Source organism: Urocampus carinirostris, chromosome 11 (assembly GCF_059441175.1).
Source record: "Urocampus carinirostris isolate Australia breed hairy pipefish chromosome 11, RoL_Ucar_1.0, whole genome shotgun sequence".
In the NCBI taxonomy this organism is placed as follows: Eukaryota; Metazoa; Chordata; class Actinopteri; order Syngnathiformes; family Syngnathidae; genus Urocampus; species Urocampus carinirostris.
In genome coordinates, this window is record NC_142359.1 from 26,093,425 (window position 1) to 26,109,360 (window position 15,936).

Here is a 15,936-nt window from a genome sequence, read left to right on the forward strand (position 1 = left end):
TATCGTCTTTTTCATTTTCCTTTGAATTTTTTTTTTTTGCGTGTACGCAATAAACTAAACCATGCCGTGTCTGTAGAGGGCGCTTGCACAGTCCTGAGTGGTGGGCAAAGAAGGAGGCCGAAAGCGGAAGTGAAAAGGAAAACGAAAGTACTGTACTGTACGCATAAGCCCAAAACTACACTAAGCACTAGCTTTGTTACGGTCCGGGTGGCTTTAAGATGTCTTACATTCGATTTTAAGTCTTGTTATCCATGATTTTATGGTCCGAGAAACCTATCTGGACATCAATGGCAGCTCGCTCGCCGGGTAACCTTTGAACTTACGGATAGAGGATTTTCACTTGCTCAGATTTCTGTACTAGTTTGTGTTTTTTACAGTATTTTCTTCCCCCGAAAAGTCTACAATTTTTTAAAAACTATTCATTTATTATTTAAAAGCCTCAGGGAAGGGGGAAAAAGTAGAGTATCAGCCTTTTTTTGTCTTGTAATCTGTATTCAAAATCGAAAGAATGAGTCTTTAACGTCTTTTTCTGCACGATAAGTGTTTTCCCTCCGAACTTCGGTTTCTATTTTGCTCTAGAAACAAGTTGCACAATAGTTTCCTCAATGTTGTTTGTGAAATCCCTTGCACGAGCCCTTTCGTCGTTGCTATGAACGCCTAAAAAATAAAGGTAAGAAAATGGCTGGGATGGGCTCCAGCCCCCCCGCGACCCTGATGAGGATAAAGCGGTACGGCTGATGAGATGAGAAAAATAATTTCTTCAAACTGGATGCAATTTTCGAACAAAATCAAATTGAAGTAATCGTGATTCTAGCGATGATGGCTTCGAGTCGGAGCAACTTTGCAAGAATGCTTAAGAACCTCTGAAAGTGCTCAAGAAGATGACATTTAAGCTAGCAGGTCTTAACAAGAAAAGCATGTACAGGACAAAGACATCAGTTGGACTCTGAAGACATGAGTCTTCGCCAGCCCTCCTCTGCCCTTGACAGGTAGGCAGGCCACGTTATAAATAAATAAAAATAAATGTGACCTGATGTTCATGACATATTTCCACTTTAAGGCCCAATCCCATTCCCCCCTTCCCCTATTGCTTTGTCCAGTGCATTCGAAATAAGGGCGAGAAGGTTCTAATCATTTGCAAAGCAAGGAAGGTGGAAGGGGGAGGGACACAAGCACCGCTCACTGCTCTGCCTGTAAGCAATGATGGGAGGAAATGATCTAGGGCAGGGGTGTCAAACTCATTTTACCTCGGGGGCCACACGTTAGAACAAACATTCTTCCGGGGGCCGGACTAGAACATTAGAGAGAAAGAAAAAGAGAGAAAGAAATAAGACAAAGTGAAGGAGAGAAAAAGAGAGAGGGTGGGACAATGAAAGGGAGAAAGAGAGTGAGAGAAGAGACAGGGAGAGAAAAAGTGAGAAAAAAACGATATAAAGACAAATAGTGAGAGAGGGGGGACGAGAGAGAGAGAAAGAATGATAACCTAAGACAAATAAAAAGACAGAAAGAGGGAAGGAGAGAAAAGAGAAGGAGAGAGAGAGAATGGGAGAAGGAGAGAAGGGGAAAGCAGGAGAGAGCGAAAGAGAGAAAAGGAAAAATGGAAGAGAGAGCAAAAGAAGGTAAAAAGACACAGAGAGAGAAAGAGACACAGAAAGTGAGAGAGAGAGAGAGACACAGAGAGTGAGAGGAAAAGAGAGAGAGAGAGAGCGCAAGAGAGAGAGAGAAAAACAAATAAATTCAAGTACCGGTACACCGTCTTTGTGAGACGCACCTGGCTTTGGCAACATCAAGTGGACATATTTAAACCTGCAGCTCGTTTTACTCTTGCGCTTCTCTGAGCGTTGTCTGGCGGGCCAGATTCAATCACTTAGCGGGCCTGATCTGGTCCCCGGGCCGCATGTTTGACACCCCTGATCTAGGGAAACAGCCAAATTTCAGAACCCCGTTTTTTATGCCGAAAACAAGCAAAAGTGGGTTTTTGGTTTCAATAGAAAGAACATTGAAAAATGGCTTCAGATGGAACGATGTTATGATGGTGTCAAAGTGAGACGAGCCGTTCCAAGCTAGGTTTTACTGAGGGGTGGAGTTTGTGACCTGATGTTCATGACATATTTTTACTGTAAGGCTCAATCCCATTCCTCCGCCTACCCCTTAGTCAAGGTAAGCATGTTATCAATGAGGGTAACAAAGTCTGACTCATCCACAGACCAATTAAGGTGGAAGAGTGAGGAAGACAAGCACAGTTTCACTCTGAAGTGTCCTAACTACACTCTAGCCACGTCCCATCAGCATTACCAACCAGTTGCAAGCGATCGTAGGAGAAAATGATCAAGGCATATAGCAAAATTTTCGGAAAGCACAAAGTTTTAGTCTGAAAATAAGCAAAAGAATGTTTGTGGTTTCAATCGAAATACAAAAATACAGCCGAAGAATCGCCACAGAAAGAACACTGTTATGATGACGTCAAAGTGAGGCAAGTTGTTCAAAGCTAGGTTTTACTTGGGGGCGAGGTTTTCGTCTACAAAAAGGAAGTAGATAGGATAAAAACGGGAAACATTTTCTCAAAAGTTTGTTTGTCCGCTTGCTGCCAGTTGACATGCTAAGACTACAGAGCTACTTTACTACTGTTTTGATTCATAAACCCATTCTTTGTGTGTATCATTCCTTTTTTTAGCTGCTACCAGCTGATGCGTGCATCCTAACGCTACAGAGCTGACCTACTACTGTTTTAATTCATAAACATGTTTGTGTGTGACATTCAGTTTATTGCCGAAGTCTTTGCTAGCCGCTGGTCGGATTCCAGCAAATGTTTACATGCGAACCCTACAATGCTAACTATATACAGTTTAGCAGTTTTAATATGTAAACACCTACTTTGTAAAGCATTTTTTTTATTAAGACTTACTATTTTTTCTGTTTTGTTTTGTTATTTATTTAAGTGTTGCTATTTTGGTATTTCAGCTAAGCTTTTGTGACACATTTTCAGTTTCGCCCCAAAATATTTTTTTGGGTGCGTCTGTACCTACCCAATTATATTTGTTTATGTTGTGTCATGTTATGGAACATAAATTCCTACAGAGGGCGTTGTGGGAGAAGCATTAAATAAGGCACAGTAAAATGAGGAAGAACTAACTAGTGAAGCACAGTACTTTTCGGGTTATTTATTTTGGAAGTTAAAAACTAGTTCTTTGTAGTCTGCTCCAAAGTGTTTTTGAAGTGAGTGAAATTAAAAGGAATAAAGGAGGGTGAACAATTGTATATGATATGTAGCTCAAAGTAATGACGTAGTTAGCAGGATGTACGTTCACATGCCTCAAGGAATTGTTCCCACTGTCCCTTGAAGTTTTGACTTAATTTGGCTTTTTTAGGGGTTTTGAGGGCTGGAATTCAAAACGGCCAAAGGGGAATTGATGTAAAATGACCCCGTTTTATTTTCACACACTGTCCCTTGAAGTTTTGACTTAATTTGGCTTTTTGAGGGGTTTTGAGGGCTGGAATTCAAAACGGCCAAAGGGGAATTGATGTAAAATGACCCCGTTTTATTTTCACACTAATTTACAGGTGCGCGGTGGTCCAAAAGGACCAGCTCGGTTTCGGTTTCACCGTCTGCGGCGAACGCGTCAAGCTGGTTCAAAATGTGCGAGCAGGTCAGGAAAAACAGTATCTAGGTTGACATTTTGAATCCCCATCTTCAAAACTGAAATCTCCTCCTTGATTTTGTCACGACTATTTAAAAAAAAAAAGTCATTTCCTTATTTCTGACCATTTGTTCTGTCTTGGGGCGGCACAGCAGCTGGGTGGTTAGCGCGCAGCCCCACGGTGCAGAGGTTCACGGTTCAAGTCCAGCTACCGCAGCTTACCCGTGTGGAGTTTGCATGTTCTCTCCGTGTCTTCGTGGGTTTCCTCCCACATTCCCAAAACATGCATGTCAAGTTGATTGGCCTGTTCAAATTGTCCCTAGGTATGAATGAGCGATGTGTCTGTCTCTGTGTGCCCTGCAACTGGCTGGCAACCAATTCAGGGTGTCCTGCCCACTGCCCCAAGATAACTGAGATGGGCTCCAGCACCCTATTGTGGATAAGCGGTGCGGATAATGGATGGATGTTCAGTATTGCTAAGCTATATAAGCTAAATATAAAATGCCACAATTTTTAAAGTAAAATAAAATCGTATTCTTGATTCTGTCACGATTTAAAAAAAAATAAAAAATTGACCCTTCTTTTATCTCGTTGGACTAAAATAAAGACGAAATCATATTATGATTCTTTGAAAGTAAAATCACGATCTTGATTTTGTCACAATTATCTTGATTGAACCTTTTAACCATTGTTTTGAATATGAATACCATTTATTTATATTTTGTTAAGCTAAAAATAAAATGACGATCTATATATTTATCACCATTATTTTTTTTAGACTTTTCACAAATTCTGACCATTCAATCTTGAGCTAAGAAAAAAATCACAATTTCCAAAAATATTAATTTATTTTATCACGATTATAATTTTTTTTTAGATTTACCAATACTCACATTCTCATTTCTGACCATATTTTCGATCTGATTGAGTTAAAAAGAACAAAAAAAAACAATCTCACACATTCATAATGAATAATAAATAATAATAATAACTAAATCGCAATATTAAATTTGTTATGATTGTTTTTCAAATTTAAAAAAAAATCTAATTGTTGACCATTAAATGAAAATCATATCACAATTAAAAAAAAAATAATAGTCTTGTTTTTGTCCCAATTATTTGTTTTTAATGATTTGTTTCGAACATTATTATTTTACCAATTTAAGTATATTTGATAATTCCTCTTTCTTGTTGAACTAAAAGCAAAACAATATGATATCAAAATCACAATCTTGATAATATCTGAAATAGTTTTTTTTTTTTTTTTAACACAAATCAGTCAAGTTGATCCTCCAATGCTTGTTCCGCCCCGCAGGTGGCGCCGCTGTCAAGGCTGGAGTGCAGGAAGGCGACCGGATCATAAAGGTGTGCTAAAGCTGAGGGGTGGTAGCTGTGGGGAGGGGAGTCAAACTTGATTATACGATATTTATTGTACTATTATTATTATTATATTCCATTGTCTCCCATCCTCAGGTCAATGGATCACTTGTGTCCTCTATGAGCCATCAGGAGGTCGTCAAGCTCATCAAATGTGAGTCCTGAAAAAATAAAATGCTCCCCATCCCCAAAATTAAAAAAAAAAAAAAAGGCAGGGTTTATACAGGTGCTTTGAATCTTAAAAAGTGCCCAAAATTTTAATGTTGTGTTTAAGAGGTTTGAAAAGTACTTAGATTTTAGGTGAAGCGCTTGTAAATGCTTGAAAATGTTGCCATCTTTTTTGGCAGTCTTACTACCCATTAAATATGAAAAGAAAAGATATCTGCTTAAAAATGACGCTCACGTGCCTGGTCGCTCTGCCATCGCATTTCCTCTTCCTTCGTAATTAACGGCAGCTGACATGAGTTAGTTACTGGCATTTTCCTGTGACGCGCCATTGCCCCATACGGGTCGTGCCCAAGAGGTGCCAAATGCCGGGAAGCTGCCGTTTTAATGAACGATGGTTTGAAAACGGAAAAACAATGGCCGATTGCATGGAACAAATCCACGCACGGCATGTGCAAAGTATGCAAAACACGGATCCATCTTTTCACATGAATAGATTTAGTTCTCTTTGGCCGTGAAAGGTAATTCAGAGATGGCGGGCTTAACTATGATAATTTTGTTTGTTTTTGTCTTTTTTGCTACATGCAAGATTACAAATCTAATATTCATTGACTTTAAATGTTGTTTTCAAGAATTGAAAAGTGCTCGAATTTTTGGTGAAGTGCTTGTAAATGCTTGAAATGTCTACCATGTTTCAGAAGTCCGCTTACTTAAAAATGACGCCGACACCGCTCTTTGGTGGCTTCGCTTTGCCGTCGCATTTCTTCTCCCCTTGTGATCAACGGCATTTGGCATTAGTTTGTATGACATTGTCATCGCCCACCTACGTGCCACGCCCAAGCAGACAGGAGCACGGGACATCTAATCAGGGCACTACGAAATGTGTATTAGTCCAACGATTACGTGTCATTTAAATGTTGAAAATCATAGTAGCATTTCTCAGTGGTAAATTGTAATGGGAAGAACTTCCTGCAACTAAAAATGCCGGGATTTTTCAGATCCACAAATACATTTGCGATTTACTGAAGCTCTAAGAATCATAGGTCTTGATAAATGCACACGCAACACTGATAATCTCACATGTATTTCACGGATATTCACTGCGGATTTTTTTCCTTTAATAGTAATGGATAAATTAGAACATAGGCTTTGAAAGCCCTTTAAAAGTGCTTGAATTTGGCACAAAAAGGTATGAGAACCCTAAACTGTGCTTTTACTCCCCCAGCTGGACCTTGTGTGGCCCTCACCCTACAGGGACCACCCCCTTCGCCTTCACCCACCCCAACTGAGTCACCCCCAGCAGCTTCTCCACTGGGACCCCCTACACAAAAGATCACCGGACCCAAATTACTCCTGGTCAGTGAGGAAAGTCGATATAGCCAGTATTTCAAAATAAAAGATGGGTAAAGTCTTTGTAATGCGTCGCAAGTCTTTGATTTTGTCGGTTAACTGATCACTCACTAGTCGCAGTTGATTGCATTCGGCAGTTTTTTGTAACGGATTGATGACATTTAACCGTTAAAGAAAAACCTCAATTCACTTTTGGTTAACATTTGACATGATGCAAATTCAAACCTGTTCACAAAATATCATTGTCTTCACATGTCTACTTGTTTTGTCAAAATTTATTCCCCAAAACGTTTAAACTAAATAATTGTGACCAAAAAAGGTTTTATTTGAAGAAATCACAAAGGTTTTATTTTGCATTTTAGGTCGTCAAGTTCGGCAAAATGGTCACAAATCAGCAAACTAGTTAACAAAAAGTTAAACGAATCGGGCCAAAATAATTGCTTTTAAATTTTAGTTCTATTGGACAGAAAAAAAGCTCAGATATCAACAAATTGGTAAGCAAAAAGTTTAAAAAAGAGTCACGCCAAAATCAACATTGTGATTTCTATTTGGAAAAACTAATTGCAATATAATATTTTTGCTCGACTGCTCAATTTCAAACCACAACGTTTGTGACGATCTCAAAATGGTGTCTTATGAAATCGATTAATAAGTCCAGTTTAAGAGATCTCCATTCGGTGTCTTATAAAATCAATTCTAATAATTTTTCACGATAAACGCTGAATTTGGAAATACTTTGAGATGCCAAATGTCTGTTTTAGCCCCAGACCTCAGGAGTCCAATGCTGACTATCTCGAAACGGTGTCTCTTGGAATCGAATTTCAATCGAAACAATTCTTGTTGAGTTTCTGATGTATTTTGAGATGCCAAATATCCGATTTTCCTCCAGGACTCTGAAATCCAGAATCAGGCCTCCCAGATCCTCCAGAAGATGCTCCAGCAGGAAGAAAACGATCTACAGGTAGTGCCGATACCAAGGTCATGGTGGACGGAGCGAGCTTCCATCTTCGCGTTTGATTGGCAGGTCCTCATGGAGGAGCGCTCGCGCAAACCCTCTCCGTCCTTGATCGGCGGATCAGAAGCGCTGAGGGGCGAGCTCAACAAGTGCGTAGCAAGCTTCAGAGGATCAAGAGAGCCTCCGGCACTGGCGGGGCACCCTTAGAAGGTCCGGTGACAGAGGTGGAAGGTACCAATTGTTTATACTACCTCGTTTTTATAATGCCTGCAAAACCACACACGGCAATAGAACAGGTTTATTCTTTCAATGGAATAGTACAACTTTGTGGTGTCTCCTCTCGACCTCTTCATAATGTGTCTCAAGCATTGTAGAGCTAGGGCATGATGAAATTCAAAGCATTTATGTTGCTCATTAGTTCTTGATGTTCTCTAGAAATAGGAGCACAATTTAGTCATGTCTCCTTTCAACCTCCTCCTAAAGATAGCGAAGCATGGGCTTCCGAAAAACACAAATATATAAACACAAAAAAACAAACAAACATATATATATATATGTATATATATATATATATATATATATATATATATATATATATATATATATATATATATATATATATATATATATATATATATATATTTATATTATTCATAAATAATTAGGAAAAATATAATAGTAAATAATATAATAATAGTAAAGTAAGTAAAATAAAGAAGAATAATCTCGTCTCTCATCTCCGTACCGCTTATCCTCATTAGGGTCGCGCAGGGGCTGGAGCCCATCCCAGCCATCTCTGGGCAGTGGGCAGGGGACACCCTGAACTGGTTGCCAGCCAATCGCAGGGCACACGGGTACAGACAACTCACTCGCTCATTCACACCTCGGGACAATTTGGACCGGCCAATTCACCTGAAATGCATGTTTTTGGAATGTGGGAGGAAACCGGAGTGCCCGGAGGAAACCCACGCAAGCACGGGGAGAACATACAAACTCCGCACAGGAAGTCTGGAGCTGGATTTGAACCCATGCAGGAGGTTCCCATGACATGAACTGTCCCACTGTGCTGCCCAAGAAGAATAATGAGAAAGCAAAGCAATTTTTAAAGTTATAATTTTTAGGCGTAATAAAAATAAATCTTGTAATTACAATGAATAAAAGATAATGTCATACATGGAACAATAAATGAAAAAATAAAATTAATCATCTTTTTATTTCTTTATCAAACTTCCTCCTGCCCAGGAACTGTGAGAAACATCATCCAGAAATTTGAGGAGACCGGGGATGAGGACATCAGCCAGAATTCCACGTCACCATGCGTGGCGGACATGTTTTTGGAGGGGTCATACCCCGGACAAGGTCACGGGGGAGAGGTAGCAGAGGCGGCCCTAAGGGATGGTAGGAAACTGTAATTCCCAGATTGTGTGTCACTCAGTATTTGAGCAATTGTATCCTGTTCCTGATAAAAGAATAACTTTCTGGCAACAACTCGTTCTGTCCCTGCAAGGTTACTTTTAAATTCTCATAATAAGTCGATCAGCGCCAGTCTGAGAGGCTAGCAGGACAAGCTACCTAAAAGGCCTTTGAGTGATTCCAAGAGCAAGCTTTTGTATTAGTGGCAAGCCCTAGACTGCAGCCGAGTGGCTAATCTAAGTGGCTGGAGAAGTAGACAGTGGATAAAGGTCACAGATGCTGGTATCACTGGACTGTACAACACTCACTTGCATGACTAGCTGAAAGACATAGGCTGCAGCTAAGTGGCCATCATAAGTGGCTAGAGGAGGAAACAAAAAAATCATAAGAGGCCTGAATCCAACATGCTCTTAAACTTTCTTTGCCTTTAAGAGATAACTAGATAAAGTCGCTGTTATTCCGGTCATTAATAGTTGTCTTCCTTTCACACCAGTCCAAAAGCTGCGTCGGCTTCTCCTTCTCGATAGCCCCACCTCTCAAGACTCACTTGACATCAGTGGGTGCAGTCCATGGGAAATACAACAGGGGGCGACACCATGCAGCAGTGTCAAGGGTGTACAAAAGGGTAGGTCGTGTATTACCCCACTTGTGCTCTTTTTTGCCGGGTGAGCCCCCCTGAAATCTTATTTCCCTTGCCAACAGGAAACAGGATTCACGAGAGTTCCCTAGACTCGCCTGGGGAGCCGAAAGATGAGCCGGTCGGGCCTGGGGCGCCGTGGCAGGGCCACGTGATCCGAGACGTGGATCAGGTCTTCCGCATCGTGGAGGACTTGACCGGCAAACTGCGCCGGCTCAAGGTCAGTTTATAGGTGACTATTTTGGCGGATGGACAAGCGGTTAAAGGTATTGCCAAACAGATTTTCTTTTCTATTAGACACAGAACATGTAGTGTTTCTCCCCAAAATTATGCAAAAAAATTGCAAACAATTCGACGCACCGTGGAACTCAAAAAAATGTTGTCTCTCAAAGTTGACTCATCTGGCTTGTTTGGGTGGAGCTGTGACGTCATTGAAAAAATTCAAAATGGCCAATCCCATTCACAAAACTAATGAGGTAGCTCCGAAACAGACAGCGATTGAAGTGAACAGAGATTGCAAACAGCTAATTTCTGCTTGGAGAAATATGAAACTTCGCCGTCTTCACCTCCTTTTAAGTAGACGATTGAAGCTTTTCGTTTGTGTTTTTTGCTGCGTATGTCGCGTTTGGTATAATTTAGTCGGGCTAGCTTCACATTAGCGCCGGGGCTTCCAAGGGCTTCCTGTTTTGTTTGCCCCTGGTTGGCGCAAGTTGGCTGCCCTCCGTGGGCTGTTTGGCTGGCTAGGCTGGCGCCAGAAACCGTATTGTCATGTCGCTCTCGGCAGGTTTCGCGTTTGTCGCAGTAGCCACTGCTTCTTCTTCTTTGTCGTTGGTTCCCGGTTCGCCTGGCTGCTCCCTGCATGTTTTTTTTCCTGGCTAGCGTGGTATTAGTGCCGGTTTTGCTGTGTTCATTTGTTTATTCCCAGGCTGGCTTCATGTTTATCGTCATAGCCTTTGCCGCTGTTCGTTTGTAGAGAAAATTGCTTTAAATTCTATTTATTTGGTTTAGAATCTAATTCAGTGGACACCTACTCTGCCAGCGGATAGTGCTCACGGTTTCCCACCCGAATGAATAACACATAGCCTAATATTCTGTCCAGTATTTACTATGAAGCAAGCAATAATCTGAACTTATTTTATTGTTAGCCTGAAATTATCGATTTTTCAGTTCATTGATATGGGTAATGAGTGATCAGTCCAGAAGTAAAATGTTAGAGACACACACTTAAATAATGCACATGGTTTGATTCTGACAAATTACGTTCATTTACATGACAAGGAAAATGTAATCTAAAAAAAGAATAAAAGACACTGTTGACAAGAGAAACTCGCATTTCTAATAAGCAAACAAGTAACCTGAACAAAAAAGAGGGGGGTTTCTGCAGCCTCTCAAAGTAAATCTCTACATATTTCGTACAAGTTGTTGATTCCTGCTTAGCCTGACTGCTCCCTGCGGGGCTTTTAGTCGGCTAGTCTCGCATTTTTCCGCAGACTATGTGGCCGCCTTCGGTTGATCGGTCCCAGTTAGCTTTTTATTGGCTGCAAGCCTTTTGATGTGCCAGTATTGTATCTACCTGCGATACAAAAACCTAGGCATTCTCCCTAAAAAAAGCCCCAAAACTTTGCTTGTAACACTTGTAACCTCTAATTAACACATTAAATAATATGCTGACTGGCTTGCGAGGGCGCTTGTGTTCTTACAATGACATCACAGCTCAAGATGACAAAGACAATACATATCTGAATATCATTTGAATATACTGTTTTAATGCAAAAAAAAAACATGTACTGTTTCCTCACATTTTGCATGTTTAAGAATTTGGGATTACCGACAACCAACTTCTCTCGGCAGGGCACGGAGGCCGAGCATCACAAACTACTGAGGTCACTGCGGGGAGGGCAAGACAGGGGCCCGGCGGACGGTAAGCGGGTACGTTTATTTTTTCTCCTCCGCCCTTGATGCCTTACCTCACGTTCCTGCAGGTAAGGAAGCCAGTCCTGCCCAGTCCGGGATTCAGTCCACTGGATTGTGAGAAGAAGCACCGCCTCAACCGGCCAGCACTTTAGACCCGATGCGGGCGCCGCCCGACCGCCGACAGTTGAAAAAATACCAGAAAAAGACTACTTTGTTACCTCTTTATACAAGCACCTCTTCACATGACAAAGTCGGTATATACGTTTTGAATGCAATAATAAATATTGCTCACTCCACGAAGAAAAATCCAGGTCACGAGCAGTCCCAGAGGCTACCACCAGAGACTGCTCAGTGCTCGTGACTGCTCACCCCAACATCATCTCCTTCCAGTTTGTGCATGCAGACTACTGTAAACACAAACAAGTTGTGCTTTTAAAAATGTGTCTGTTTAATTTAAAGGTACAGTAACTTTAATTTTAAGTGTACAGTAAGATCTCATACCTGTCAAACTCAGGCAATAGTTACCGGTATTAATGGTGAAAATTCCTCTCATTGAGGGACAACACCCCTTAACAACACAACGCAGCACCTATTTAAGTCACAGCAAGTAAAATTATAGCGTATACAATACTGCGACAGTATCGGCAATCTACTATGATGTTGTCGTTGGCGACCAGTGACTATCTGAATTAGAGCTGAAATGGGCAAGACAAGATAGGGCTTTTATTTTTAAAAGAAAATCCAGTCTAAAAATTCTTATAGAGCATACAAAAATTAAAATGATCAAAAAACGTATACATTTAGTTTACAAGTATGCAATCTCTGTCACTGCTCCTTGCAAACGCCCCTTGCCCTTCTCCGCACCGCGCACACACCTTCATGACGCCGCCTGCCTCCGTAGTAAGTGCTCATAATAAACTCGCAATTTATTTCGTAAATATCATCGCTTTTTTATTATATTTTTTTTATGTTTACCATTTGAATGTGTTATAAGGGAAAATGAAGATTTGTTTTATAGCTATGTAGGGTTCACTTAAATGCTTTTTAGAGGACAGGAACGAACTAATTGTTTTTTAATTATTTCATATCGGAGAAAATGTTCTTGTTACACGTGCAATTTGAACTACAAACACGATCCTGGAACGAATTAGGCTCATATAAAGAGGTACCACTGTTCTTTCCACTCTCAAAGCTGGATGTTTGTTAAACGTGTAGTGTGACGCATAATAAAATGCTGAGAAGGAGAGCAGCAAAACGAGAGTGTGTGATGTTGCTCGTCCCGCATTCCTGTGTCAAGCTTGAGTATCTGCTGTTATCTTTGATGTTTTGGACTAAACACGGGAAGTGCTGCTCAATTTTCTGTCATGTCTCCCCTCGAAGTGATCACGTTATTTTTATGGAGACAAGGAAATGTCAAGGTAAAAAGTAAAGGTGTGTTGGTGGTTCTCAACTGGTCTTGCTTCAGGACCCACCGTCCAATCCTAATTACAAGCCGCGACCTACATCAAGAAAAAAATGTCACTTCTCCAATTTATTGAAAGACTGTATTGTGCAGTTTAATCCAGAGTTTGTAGAAAATATTCACATGAAAAAAGACCAGCAAAACATGACAAATTAAAGTAACACCAGAACGGCTGTGCGCCATTAGAGCATCACCCTCGAGGCACAAACCATTTTTTTGTGGCTCTTTTTGAGAAAGCTGCTGTGTCACCAAGACCAAAAATGCCATGTCAGCTCTTTTGAAGCAGTTTTCCTACCTACATTACAGCCCGTAAAAGATGGTGTTGCTATTTAATGTCTGGTCTGGGAGAGTGGTATGTCTTTCTGGAGGAAATGCTCAGTCAGCAAAACTAATGGTGCTGAGTCAGTGTTTTGGGCATTTTTTTCCACACAGGTCAACACTTTTAACTGCCTGCAAGACATCGTGTTGAAATCAGGTTTGGGTAGGGTTACATTACCTTGATTACTTTCAATTACTTTTGGATTACTCCAATAGCAAATATGCTAACAAAAGAAACTAAATATGAATAAAATAATGACTCACAACACGTGGTAAGCTTTCTCTCCTGGCTTTAATCTCCGGCAAAACTAACAAAATGCGACAGAAACAAAATGAAAATCAATCCAAACAACTTGCCAACATAATTTTTGCCGTTCCATGTGTTCCGTTACTCCCCTAGCCTGCACAAAATGTAGTAATTTATTCATATTTAGTTTCTTTTGTCTTTTATTAGCATATTTGGTATTGGAGTAATCCAAAAGTAATTGAAAGTAATCCAGTTAAAGTAACCCTACCCAACCCTGGTCGAAATTGAATGTTGTTCTGAAAAAATGTCAGAAAAAAACAAAACTACTGAGTCAGTATTTTGGGCATTTTCACCTCTTGCGTGTGAAAGATTGTTATCCTGGCCTTACTTGTTCTGGCATGTAAGAGTACAATGTCTTTCTGAAAAAGCTGCCGAGTCAGCAAATCAAAACATGCCAAGTCCGATTGTTTTGGCAGTTTTCACGTCTTAAGTAACCTACCTGACTGCCTGTAAAAGATGGGTTTAATATTTTAATGTCATTCCGACCTAGTTGAAGGGAAATGTCTTTCTGAGAAAATTAACCAAAGTGCATCAGCTTTTTGGGGGGGATTTTTGACATCGAGGGTAACTTACGTGACTGCCTGTGAAAGCTGGTGGTTATATCAAACCCTTCCCTCTTTTCTTGGGTTGACAAAAACACAGAAACAACATATAGTATGATGTATAATTATTTTGCCAAGGCAAAGGCCTGCAACCTACTGAAAACGGGTCCGCTACCCACTTTTGGGTCCCGACCGACCGGTTGAAAAACACTGGTTTAGGTGGAATTGAAAAAATGGTCAACAAAGCCAATGTGACTTTCAGCAACGTTGAAAAACGTACCGGGAGAAAATATTGAAAATTTCAGCCATTGGAAGCGAAAAGAGGGGGAGCATGAGAAAGGGTGGGGTCTCGAATCGGAAGTGGGCAGATTCATTCCTCAACGTAGAGCGTGTGCACCATGCAGGAGCTTTTTTTCTTCTGGCAAGTACCTTTATATGTACTTTGTATCAAAATAATGATCTCATTTATAATGTAGCAAAGTATTTGTTTCAGGGTCAACAAGGGAACATCATGTTCCATCTTAATAGTTTGGTGGAAGTAAGATAAAAGGAAGTTAAACTCCCATATTCAGTATTTAAATGTGAGAGGAAAAAACTAGAAAATAATATAGTTTGACATTAACACCAAGTCTATTTTTATTTGATATTTTCCGTTCTATTAACAACTAATATGGTGCATTTTAAATGTGCTTTTATGTAGAAAAATATCATATAATTTTAGAAACAGAGGAAATGTCAGATCATTTTGTATGACAATAATGCCTGGAAATGGTCCGAAATTGTGCCATGTTTTCTGGATGCATTTTGAGGGGAGTGTTTTAGAATCTAACCACTTCCAGATGTTTTGGGGAGCCTTAACCACAAACAAAGAAGATACGCGTAAAGCCAAAACATTTTCACCTCGCTGACTGCTCGGTTCAAAAGCAAACTGACGAAAAAAAAGAATCATTTGGTAATGAAACATTGATGAAGAGACTAATCCAGAAAAATGCAGCAGGTAGATATAAAAATCCAGGAAAACAGGGCAGATAGAAAAGTACAAAAAATAGCAATCCTGATAAAAGTCAGTAACATAGAAAAATCCCCCAAAAAATTGTTTTATTACTTTCCTGATGTAAGCAAGCGGCAGGGGGAAAAATAAGGAGGGATTTAACAACAAAAAATATTGCAAACCACAGACTATTATGACACTATCCCCTGATCTAAAACCTACATGAGGGCAAATAATACACAGATATTGTCAACATAGAATATAGGTTATTCATATGCTATAGATTAAAAGTGTGTCTTAAGCTTAGAAAGTCAACACTTTTCTCCATAGAACCACTAATAAAAACCACAAATCTATACATGGAGAGAGATGGCAGTTACATACTGTAGATCAGGGGTCTCCAACCTTTTTCAAGATGAGAGCTACGCGGAAGCCTTTATCTCGGTATCGTTTTTTTCGTTGCAAACAAAGCGAGCGGTTTGTTGTAGTGAAAGGAAGTCCGTCTCTTTTTAGAGAACCCACTTTTTCTGCTCAACTCATTAAAGAGAGCCGGCTCTCAAACGGCTCACTTGCTTTGATGCATTATATTACGAATTATTATGTTGTATAGAGAAGTTAAGAAAAAAAAGGAAGAATAAAAGGAGAAAATGAAAAAGACAGGTTTGTTTTTGTCCCTTTAATCTGTATATTACCAACAATAATTTAATGCAGAAAATGTATTCTCCTACTTAATTATATTTGCATGTATTTTTTCCTTTACAGTGAACGTCCAAGCTATTTTTTTTTTATAATAAACCTCATTCATGTCGAGCAACTCAGTATCTCACGACAAAATATTAATTAACAATATATAAGATATAACGGAAC

General features: G+C 40.0%; 1 protein-coding gene across 1 annotated transcript; it reads left to right on the forward strand.

Annotated features, from left to right (window-relative positions):
* Positions 1-954: 954 nt before the first annotated feature.
* LOC148356951 (uncharacterized) lies at positions 955-12,249 on the forward strand. Its single transcript, XM_088347456.1, has 11 exons — positions 955-989; positions 3,562-3,647; positions 4,954-5,003; positions 5,112-5,169; positions 6,406-6,540; positions 7,555-7,716; positions 8,728-8,883; positions 9,392-9,523; positions 9,601-9,755; positions 11,387-11,456; positions 11,518-12,249. The coding sequence occupies exons 1-11, from the start codon at positions 955-957 to the stop codon at positions 11,565-11,567; spliced, it is 1,089 nt and encodes a 362-aa protein (XP_088203582.1). The 3' UTR covers positions 11,568-12,249.
* Positions 12,250-15,936: the final 3,687 nt, after the last annotated feature.